This window comes from Hippocampus comes, unplaced genomic scaffold (genome assembly GCF_001891065.2).
Source record: "Hippocampus comes isolate QL1 unplaced genomic scaffold, H_comes_QL1_v1.1 scaffold92, whole genome shotgun sequence".
NCBI lineage: Eukaryota > Metazoa > Chordata > Actinopteri > Syngnathiformes > Syngnathidae > Hippocampus > Hippocampus comes.
Genome location: NW_017805379.1, coordinates 3,427,051 through 3,438,163, shown reverse-complemented (window position 1 = coordinate 3,438,163; position 11,113 = coordinate 3,427,051). Strand labels below are relative to the sequence as shown.

At 46.8% G+C, this 11,113-nt stretch overlaps 2 protein-coding genes across 2 annotated transcripts in view; one reads left to right on the top strand and one right to left on the bottom strand.

The window, feature by feature from the left end:
• Positions 1-4,095, bottom strand: part of LOC109517244 (E3 ubiquitin-protein ligase MSL2-like) — a 5,097-nt gene extending 1,002 nt beyond the window's left edge. Inside the window, exons 1-4 of the mRNA XM_019872272.1 lie at positions 3,105-4,095; positions 1,938-2,249; positions 329-1,476; positions 6-222 (exon numbers count right to left, since the gene is read on the bottom strand). Coding sequence (XP_019727831.1) covers positions 6-222; positions 329-1,476; positions 1,938-2,249; positions 3,105-3,246 — 1,819 coding nt within the window. The 5' untranslated portion in view covers positions 3,247-4,095. The remainder of the gene's footprint in view (positions 1-5; positions 223-328; positions 1,477-1,937; positions 2,250-3,104) is intronic.
• A 774-nt stretch (positions 4,096-4,869) lies between these two features.
• On the top strand, positions 4,870-10,854 carry pccb (propionyl-CoA carboxylase subunit beta). The gene is made up of 14 exons (XM_019872370.1): positions 4,870-5,162; positions 5,497-5,616; positions 5,688-5,756; positions 6,152-6,208; positions 6,281-6,394; positions 7,341-7,451; positions 7,712-7,820; positions 7,907-8,027; positions 8,534-8,615; positions 9,013-9,136; positions 9,220-9,428; positions 9,605-9,703; positions 9,955-10,054; positions 10,684-10,854. Exons 1-14 carry the CDS (start codon positions 4,890-4,892, stop codon positions 10,803-10,805), a joined length of 1,710 nt encoding a protein of 569 aa, XP_019727929.1. The 5' UTR covers positions 4,870-4,889; the 3' UTR covers positions 10,806-10,854.
• Positions 10,855-11,113: the final 259 nt, after the last annotated feature.

Sequence of the window (11,113 nt, the reverse complement as noted above, 5' to 3'; positions counted from 1 at the left end):
CGCGCCGGTGGCCGTGGCGACGTTGAGCAGGGTGCCGGCGCGAAGTCCGCTGCCCGGCGGGCTGCGAAGGGCGGCGGCCGCCGCGATGCTGGTGAGGTTGATGCCCAGCGTGAGCCGCGTCTGCTCCAGCGCCTTCTCGGGCACGGCGAATGCCTCCAGCTTCTTCTCGCCGTTGGCCATGTAAGAGTTTTGGCAGCCGCGGCAAATGCAGTCCAGGCATGCCTGCCGACAGTTAACACCACAAACATTTTTCAACAAAGTAATTATCATGAATGAACTACGGTACAAAACTATTTTGATCATATGAATGGTTGGGTCCTATTCTCACCTTGCGGTTGGAGTAGCAGGGGCATCGCTGCCCCCTGCAGGTGAGCACCGAGGGGTTCTGGGTGGCGCGTCCGCATTTGCAGCCTTTCTTCTCCACGGGCTTCTTGTAGGGGGCCCGCGGTGGTGCGGGGGGCACCAGGCAGCCGGTCAGTTGCAGGCGCTGCTCTTTGCCGCGCTCTTTGCACTTGGCGCCCGAGCGAGCCTTCTTCTTGGCTCCCAGCTCGCCGTGCTTGCGGGCGCCCTTGCTGTGGTGGTGGTGGTGGTGGTGATGATGGTGGTGGTGGTGGCGTGCGGGCTTGGGCGACGCCCCGTTGTATAGAGATGAATAAGCGTGGGGCAGCGCGGCGGCGTGCTGCCCGCGTGGCGACGTGGGCCCCTGCAGGATGGAAGCGATGGGGAGCGGCTTCACCTGCTCGCGGTCGCTCTCCGATCGCGAGCGCTTGCGTTTGTGGCGCGACGACGACGACGGTGAGGAGGAGGGCGAGGGGGGCAGGGGGACGGTGAGAGGCGGAGGGGGGAAGGCGGGGCTCAGCGCCACGTGAGTCCTGTCCGCGTGGAGCTGCGTGTAGTTGTGTGCGGCGTCCAACTGCAGGTACATGTGGGAGTGCCGGTCCGGGGGGCCGTCGGTGGGCGGCTGGAGGGGGTCCAGAGTCTGGAGAACCTCCTCGACGCTGAGAAGAAGCACCTCGCCCTCCTCCAGCTCCCTGCCGCCCGGCGCGGGGGCGAAGGCCCCAGAGGGGAAGGTTCCATTGGGGAAGGATCCGGGGGCAAAGGCTCCCGCGGTGAAGGGTCCAGTGGTGAGACTCAGCTCCAGGGTGGCCGTGTCGGACGCGGAGTGTCCCTCGGCAGGGGGTGGAGCTAGCGTCTCCTCCATAAGCTCGCACACCTCCAGCTCGGGCGAGGAGGGCTCCAGGCTCTCCTGGAGTGCTCGGTTGCACGCCCCGAGCTCCGGGTACAGCTCGGCGGGTTGGCGCGGCTCCTTGGTGGGGGAGGTCGACTCGATGGCGTCCGGTTTCAAGTCACCATCCTCCGCGGGCTCACCGTCCGGCAACTCCTCGTTCACGGGCTGGCTACTCGCCAACTCGCTGTCCTCCACGGGCTGCCGGTCATCCCCAAGCTCGCTTTTCACCAACTCGCCATCCGGTGCTCCTACCAGGGTGATAATATTGATTTATTTCTTTTATTATTAGTTTTTATTTGATTTTGACTTTATTATTTTTTTTAAATTCGGTTTGTTTTAATTGCTTTTTAGAGCAGGTCTTATTTATTAATTTATTTCCACCCCCCCACTAAGCATTATATTTTAGTTTAGTTTTTGTATTGTTTTATTTTTAATTGCGTATTTGTCAAGCTCAAGATTTAAAAAAAATAAAATCAATAAATAAAACAGCAATCAAATATTGGGTGATAAATAAAACTACAATTTTAAAATAATCATTTGACCATCATTTTATACCAAAATAAATACATTTCAAATGGCTAATAATTACCTCAACAAAACCTGTGGACATTTTCGCTATGATTATATATGTTTTCATTTTTTTAAAAAAGTGTTTTCATTTTAGCTTGAGTTATTTCATGAGTTTTAGTTAACAAGATTAGCTCCCTACTTGCAGAGGAATCCTGGGCGTCCGGCGACTCTGCATCCTCTGCCGGTACCACCAGCGCCTCCTCCAGCAGCGCCATCAGCTCGGCGTTGGCGCTGACGCACGGCAGCAGCGCCGAATGGGCCACGTAGACGCACAGTTTTCGGTAGAGCCGCACCAGCAGCGATAGCTGCTTGTCCTCTCGGAAGCCGGCCGCGTCCCGGCAGCGTCCGCAAGCCACCCGCCCCGCTGCCGTCTTCTGGCCCCGGCAGCCCAGACACACGTGGTGCGGACAGCCGGGGTGCGGCGCCGACACCGGATCCCGCACGAGCTCGCCTGGAGGAAAAAAAAAATTGCTTGTTCAAAGTAAAACTGCAGCTTTCAAAAATGTTTAAGCTGCTTGGTGGACCTGCTGCCTTCTTGATGAGTGGCAAAGGAGTCGGAGCTCCATCTAGTGGGCAAATGGTGCAAGGATCTCCTTCTGAGTAAGTCCCAACAGTGAACAACATTTAATATCCCATGAGAATGTAACAATATGTCCGAATTTAATCGGCAAAACTCCACCCAATTATCATTATCTTCAAATGGGTGAATATCGGCTGATTATTAATGGTTTATAATCCTATAATCCAACCGTATCAATCTGTCCTTGGCAAATTTGCCTTCCAGACAGCAATCGGCAACCACGATTCGAATCTTCACACTATCAATTAAACACTTGATGGGTGAAAGGCAGTCCAGAGACACTCTTTGTGCAGTATTGGTAACATTACAAACGCCACAATTTTGGTGGAGTTTATATTGTGTGTTCAATAAAAATACATGAGGACAGATTGTTTGTGTGGTACTAGCTCAAGCAGACTGTGTTTGTCTACTGCTGTGACTTAGATGAAGTTCAGAACACATTTTTTTGACCGATTCATGCAGAAATCATTCCGAAGACTTCACATCCTTTTTACTTGCTACTGCATGTCCCTTTTTAAGTGAGCTGTGCTAGCTAGCTAAACACAGGATGAATAGTAAATAAAAGCGGAGTCATGTTTTGGCAACTGAAGGCGAGAAAGACATGATAGGGGCTCGGCCTCGTTGCCAGGGCGACGACAAATTGTGTCAAGCGCTGCCACACATACACGCCCACCAGTGGTATAAATAACAAGGCAATATTACGATTTTCCCCGTAGTGGCGCTTACCACAGACGAGACATGCCAACGATTGTCGGAAGAAGGGCAGCAGCGTGTACATGTCCGAGAAGGTGTGCGGCTGCCGCGGGTCGCACTGCAGCACGGCCCGGCTGGCGGACACGTACAGCGCGGCCGCGTTGACCGGGTTCATCGCCGCCTCTCTGGGGGAGGAGTTGGGGTACGCCGCGCGTGGATGTGGAAGGAGTTTATATCCAAGCTAGGCAGAGGGGCTATTGACGCTTCTTTTATCAGTCCAGTATCGGAGTGGACAGTAAGCTGCAAGCCATTTATAGTATATCTAAAATTTATCAATATCAGCACTCTTTGGTGGAAACGCTCGTTCGCACGACGTCATAATTCTTCACATTCTTACTCGCAGTCGGGGCGAACGTTGTAGTTGTATAGCCATCTTCAAAGGGGTAGCATTGTTTCGCGGAGCCTAGCCTGTTAGCTTAGCAGCCTAGCTAGCTCGCTGGCGGCGGCTTGTAGCCTCGCGCGAGAAGTCACTCGACTGGCCATAAATAAAGTCTTTTCAAAACAAGTGGCTTAATTGTGGTCAAACAATAACGTCGGGTTCATACGTGGGTGGTTAAACGGATTCGGTTTGCGATTAGCTCCCAGTTACGACGCGCGCGCGCTACATGTAAACAAAGCTAAAGTTAGCATTGTTAGCTCCCCCCCCAAAAAAAAATTAGAGCTCTCGGAAATGTTCAAATTCCCTCAGGGCTGCCTTGTAGACAGGGTGGGTCTGGATGTTGGTTGATCCTGCGGTGTTGGTGGTTTCTTCCGCGCGATCTACCGTAACGGCCGGCCGGCGAAAGGACACATGAAGCTCGCCGTGCCTTTCGGAAATTTCATCAATCATTTGATTTGCACTTCCTCGCATCAAACCCCTCTCTCCATAGATATTGCTTTTCTCGCTCGACGCTAACCGAACTCACGCGAGACTTCGTTAGTTACCGTGGTTACCGTTTTAAGGGGGGGGGGCGGAAGTGGGAAGTAGGGCTCCTGTCTCGGCACTCGTTAGTTACCGTGGTTACCGTTTTAAGGGGGGGGCGGAAGTGGGAAGAAGGGCTCCTGTCTCGGCCTAACGTCCCCTTTCGTTGTTCTTGCGCACTACTGTAAAAATCTGCTATGATAATTTTATCAGTTATTATAAAATATTGACAATAACAAACGCGAGCAGGCATTCAAAATTGAACGCCAATTTGATTTTATTAATTTGGATATTGCTTCAGCTGTAAATGCAATAGACATTGTCAAATTGCCATAACCTACATTTGCAAATTTACAAGAACTTTCACATTTCTTTTTGATTTCACATGTTTGGGCATCAACACTATAGTAAATATGACGAAAATAAACGGAGAAATGAGCACGTTAAATTGAATTTCAATGTTAAATCATTGCCTTTGACGGGGACGTTGTCCCTCCCAATATGGCTGCCACGTCGGGTACTTGGTATCCCTGACCGACAAGGTTTCATATTTATAAAGCTGAAGAACCAGGTACAACGTCTCAAGTAACTGTGTTTACGCTCAAAGTTTTGAACTTCAGCAGATCAAAAAGTAGAATACAAATCCAACATAGAATACTTGTAATGCATTCAAATGTGTATGCAAAGCACACGCACACGCAGAACACGAGACCAAAAGAAGTGCTCCGTACCTGAAAGAGTAAAGCCAGGGTTAAATTTTTTTGAATAGGCCGAACCCCTTTTACTCAAGTCCCGCCTTTTCTATCCTCCAGTCGAATTGGTTGTGGGAGAGCGCCCCTCGCTCGCCATTGGCTCGTATGACTGCTCGTTTCGGCTTGCCTTCTGTCACCGGAGAGACACGCGCAGCTATGATGGCGGCTTACTGTGTTGCTCGGGGAAGCCGCGGGTTTCTCGACGGCTTGCGGCTGTCGTTCAGGAGTCTGGCGCCGGTCAAACATGCCGCACCGACACTCGCGACGAACCGATGCTACTCGGTCAGCCACCTGTCCGTGAGGGAGCGCATTGAGAAGAAACGTAAGGCGGCGCTGGTCGGCGGAGGTCAGAAGAGGATCGACGCGCAACACAAACGGGTGAAAAGCTAATGAATAAGTCTTGGTGGAGTTGGGACGACGTAGTGACTTGGGAAATTTTCTACTTCTTTGGTCACATGATTCTCCAAATGTGGAGTTGTCCACGTCTTTTGTGACCTCACCAATAAAATCAATCGGGGATTTTATTTTTCACTTCTGTGGTGACATCAATTACCCAAAGATTCTAATTAAAGATGAAATATACAAAAAAACCCAAAACAAAACAAATATTAAAAAAAATAAACAAAAAGCTCGACACTTGTGGTGTTTTCACTTATGTACCTGTAGTGGGATAACCATGAAATATAATTAAAAGTTGAAAACACTTGCGCAGGGCAAGCTGACAGCTCGAGAGCGAGTTGAGCTCCTGCTGGACGCCGAGTCCTTCTGCGAGACGGACATGTTCGTGGAGCACCGCTGCTCCGACTTCGGCATGGAGCAGGATCAAAACAAGGTGATGGTCGTCGTCATCGTCAGCTTCCTCTTCCTGAGTGTTTGATGTCACTTCCTGTTATGTGCCTACAGTTCCCAGGTGACAGCGTGGTGACGGGAAGCGGCAGAATCAACGGCCGCCTGGTGTACGTTTTCAGTCAGGTGGGGCTGTCAAGTAAATTCACAGCACTATCTTTTGTCATGTTAATTTGATCAAAATGACTTATTTGTGGGATGAAGTATATGTCTCGGCAGAATCAACGGCCGCCTGGTGTACGTTTTCAGTCAGGTGGGGCTGTCAAGTAAATTCACAGCACTACTTTTTGTCATGTTAATATGATCAAAATGACTTATCTGTGGGATGAAGTATATGTTGGGCGAAATTTCCATACCTCTAGAATAGTCACTTTTCTGGAGACCCCCAAAACGCCATCCTTGTTTCACCATTGACTTTTGCGTTATCAGCAAAAGTCAATGCTGATAATGCTTTGACTTTTGCGTGTTAAAAACCAAAACAAAACTGTGAATCCTTAACATATCGTGATTTGGGTGTTCAGGATTTCACTGTATTTGGCGGCAGTCTGTCTGGAGCTCACGCGCAGAAGATTTGCAAGGTAAGCGTTTGCCAAGGAGGATTTCGAGCGGACGTGTTGTCATCGGTGACATGTGCGCTCTTCGTCGTTTAGATAATGGACCAGGCCATGATGGTGGGAGCGCCCGTCATCGGCCTCAATGACTCCGGAGGTGCTCGCATCCAAGAGGGCGTGGAGTCTCTGGCCGGATACGCAGACATATTCCTGGTGACGTGCACGCCACACAGTCACCCAGAAAACAAGTCAGATAAATAATAAAACATAATTAATCATTAACATTATATTTATAAGACATAACTGATTTCAAGAAAATACACTGTGTTATTTGAACTTATTAAAAATATTTTTGAAGGGAAGATTATTTTCAAAATGTATCCAAACCATGCTTCCCCCCATTTTTTTAAATGCTAAAAACGTATTATTAAAGCGCACCGAATTATAAGGCGCAGTAGCACGGCTATTTTCACACATAAGACGTACTGGATTATAAAGCGCATTATTTTTGTGAAGCATCATATGTTGAATAGTTGATTCAAATTGCATGTTGTTCGCTGTTGTAATTGAACAAAAAAAGGCTTGCGTTCTTATTTTCCCCGACTGCCTTCTTATTACAAAATTGACAACGTCGCAAAAACAATGAGCACGAGTGGAATCACACACACACAGTCAGAAAAGTTGTCGCTCCATGCCTGACTTGTTTTCCTCTACCTTGCCAACACACTTTTCGGCAGCTACTTTCGCTTTACGACAGCCCTAGAAGTCGGACAAACTAACGGCGTCGAGATACCTTAAACACTCTTATTAAATTGCCTTTAAGTCAAATAAAACGCAGAATTTAGGCCCAACAGTCAAACAGCTATTGGGCATCTGAAGTTTGTCAGATGGAGCACAAATCAACGGCTTGTGCTAGTAGGACTACAGTTCCCATGATTCGTACATACAAAAGCAGGAAGTAGTTCTTGTTCCGGTATGGCGACAACATACACTTGCTAGCAAAGAACACTGGATTTAGTATATCCAAACACATTTTGGCAGGTTTTTGGGTGCCGTGTACCACATTATATCTGTTCAAAATCAGTAAGCACAACCACAATTGTGACTTGAGACACACGGGATTATAAAGTGCACTGTATGTGTGTGTGAATCCCTCTAGAGGAATGTAATGGCGTCCGGGGTGGTCCCTCAGATCTCCCTCATCATGGGACCCTGTGCGGGCGGCGCCGTCTACTCACCCGCCCTGACCGACTTCACCTTCATGGTCAAGGTAAGAGAGAGACAGAACATGCTAGTTGGACTGGGCCCCGCATCCAATTCAAATATTCAGCTTTGCTTGTTGGGATGACTTTTTGTTTTGTAGTGCAAATTTGTGCTTGTGCAAATGAACATTTGACACACAAATCGTGTTTGTATTTGTAAAAACCGCAACAGCAATTGAAAATGGGAAACGGATTCTTCGTTATTATCTTACGTGTTGCTCCACTTTTTGTGTTTGTAAAACCGTTAACCGCTTGCATCTGCACCAAGGACACGTCATACCTGTTCATCACGGGTCCCGACGTGGTCAAGTCCGTCACGAATGAAGACGTCACTCAGGAGGAACTGGGCGGAGCCAAGACGCACACGAGCGTATCCGGTCAGTAAATTTGTCGTCGCCGTCGTCGTCCCAGTTTTGCGTAACCTCTGTGGAAATTGCGAGGGTCGTTTGTGGTGCTTTTCCAGGCGTGGCACACCGGGCATTCGAGAATGACGTGGAAGCTCTGTTGCACCTGCGCCACTTCTTCAACTTCCTGCCGCTCAGCAATCAGGACGCTGCGCCTGTCAGGGAGTGTCACGACTCCAGGTAGACAAAACGGCTCGGCGCGTCTTTGCACTTTTTAGTTCCCGTGACTCAGCCTGTCCTTTCACGACAGGCTGAGTCCCGGGAACATCAGAAAGAAAATGTAAAATAAATACATAATACCTGGCCAGCTAGAATTTGTGAGCCCCAAAAAAAAAAAAAAAAACCTTAGCCACTCCCCTCGTCGCAGGAACATCAGAAAGAAAATGTAAAATAAATAAGTAAATACCTCGCCAGCTAGAATTTGTGAGTCAAAAAAAAAACAAAAACCTTAGCCACTCCCCTCCATGCAAAACCCCAACCCTGACTTGTTGCTAGGCAGAATTCACGGGGCATAAATTTGTGTACGTTTTGAAAGAAAAAAAAAATCTCTCAGCAGGATAGTTTTTCCTCATCAAGCTTTTTGCACGATTCACAACTAATTCCATCTGCCGGACATGGTAGGGCACTTCTGCAACTGCCCCAAGTGGAAAATGTCCGATTTTATTTTTTGTCTGGCCTTACTTTAGCGAGCGCCTGGTTCCAATGCTGGACACCATCGTCCCGTTTGAGTCGACGAAGGCCTACGACATGTTGGACATCATCCACGCTGTAAGTGATCAAAACAACAACGTTTCAGGATCATGGGGAAATAAAACGAGTCTGCCCGAAACTACATGGCGGCGGTGGGATTGAAAACAAGTAGATTTTCAGGTCTGCTACACTTTGAGTACTCATTTTTGTGATGACTTTGTAATTGTAACTGTACATTTGAAAGCATATCTGTGATTTCTGCTTCGTCAAAATAGGCGTTATATTTTTTTCAGTTAGCATTGGGCATGACTTTTTTTTTTTTATTTAGTTTTTTATTTTTGAAGACCAGGATCTGTAAGTTAATAGTGATGGAGTTGAATCCACACTCCACTTTCGTCTTTTTTATTATTTTTTTTAACAAAAGTATCCATACTTCTACTTAAGTACAGCGTAGTACTTTTGCCACCTTTGCTAGATCGCGGATGAAAGAGAATTCTTCGAGATCATGCCCGACTACGCCAAAAACATCGTGGTGGGATTCGCTCGCATGAATGGGCGCACGGTGGGCATGGTAGGTAACCAGCCCAAAGTGGCTTCTGGTGAGTCAACATTGTCGCCCGTCTCTTCGTTCGTACGGCGTTAGCGTCTTGTCGGTCACGTTTTTGGTGGTTTTGGCGGCCAGGCTGCCTGGACATCAACTCATCGGTGAAAGGTGCTCGCTTCGTGCGCTTCTGCGACGCCTTCAACATTCCCATCGTCACCTTCGTGGACGTGCCAGGCTTCCTGCCGGGCACGTCTCAGGAGTACGGCGGCATCATCCGCCACGGAGCCAAGCTGCTGTTCGCCTTCGCCGAGGCCACCGTGCCGAAGATCACCGTCATCACCAGGAAGGTGTGTGACCTTATGATTAATCATTTTTGGAGCAATGATGATTCTTTTTGAACAATGCTAATGAAGTTCATATTTGTGAGAAAAGACTCAAATGGGGAAGGGGGCTTACTCTGTAAGACAATGTTTAGCAGGACATTTAATTTTTTTCCTGGCATTTAAAATTTGCTCCATTGCAGGCTTATGGTGGCGCGTATGACGTGATGAGCTCCAAACACCTGAGAGGAGACGTCAACTACGCTTGGCCTACGGCTGAGGTGGCCGTCATGGGCGCAAAGGTACAAAGCCTTCCATCACCCGACAAGAACAGCTGAACTTTATTTCAGCCAAATTCTCTCCTCCTACTTTTTTTTTTTTAAACTTAATCTCTAATTTTCTTTTGCCCAGTTTATTCGTCCAGGTTCGAGGTGATATTAATTACAGAAACATTTTTGAAATTATTTATCTTGGTGTCATTTTTTTATACTTCAAAAGCCCAGCATTTGTGTGGAGACTTTTTGTTTTAATACGCGGTGAATTTGTGTGTTAGGGAGCCGTTCAGATCATCTTCAGAGGAAAGGAGAACCAGGCCGAGGCCGAAGCGGAATATGTAGACAAGTTTGCCAACCCTTTCCCTGCTGCAGTCAGAGGTACCTCCTGACTGCCACCTGACCTTTTTAGCAAAAGTCGACAGTATATATATTTTTGATAAAGGTGTGGAGTTTCATAGACATTTAATATAATTCTCCTCTGAGAAAAAAAATCAAATCTCGGATGGGGCATCAATATCATATTTGGGGTATTTTAAAATTGCATGTTTTCAGAGCTTAGGGTTTTTTTATTGGTCAGTAATAAAATTGTTTTATTCATTTTTCTAATGATAAATCTTTTTTTTTTTAAATTTGTTTGAGCAAGATTTATATTTTTTTTGTTGTATTGAATATACTTTAAAGAACTATTTATTTTGTAGATTTTGTTTTGGCAATAAATTACTATTTTTGTGGGAGTGATACATTTTACTATAATTAAAAAGACTAAAAATTAGTCTAAGTGAATAATTGGAATCTTAAATTTGTTGGATTTTCTTTGGACGATATTTCCATCAAATAAATATTTGGGGGAGTTGTATTTGTCAATCATGATAGTCTTAACTTTGGGGGACTTCACATTATATTATTTGTACAATTTTTCATTTCAATTCTTAAAACTTTGCAATATTTGCAAAAAAAAAATTTGAACGCTCCTCTGGAACACAATCTCACTCATACTGGTACTGCAGGTTTCGTGGACGACATCATTGAGCCGTCCACCACGCGCAAGAGGATTTGCCGAGACCTGGAGGTGCTGGCCAGCAAGAAGCAGGTCAACCCTTGGAAGAAGCACGCCAACATTCCTCTGTAAAACATCGCCTCGTTTGTTTGTTTGTTTTCCCCCTTCCTCTCCACTCCACTGGAAGCCTGGAGTGCAAAAAAAAATACGCAGGTCAATCCCGGATCGCATCTGGACAATTTTTTTGGTGACATTCTTGTCATTTTTAACGGATGAATTTCATTCATATTAGCAATATTTTCATTGTTTCCCCCCACCCCCCATCCACCTTCAGCTTCACTCCTCATGTTTGAATTTAGGTCAAGCAGAAATGGTGCCTTTTTAATCGTAATACAATAAATAATAGACTTTGACAAAACTGCCTTTTTTGTCTAATTGGA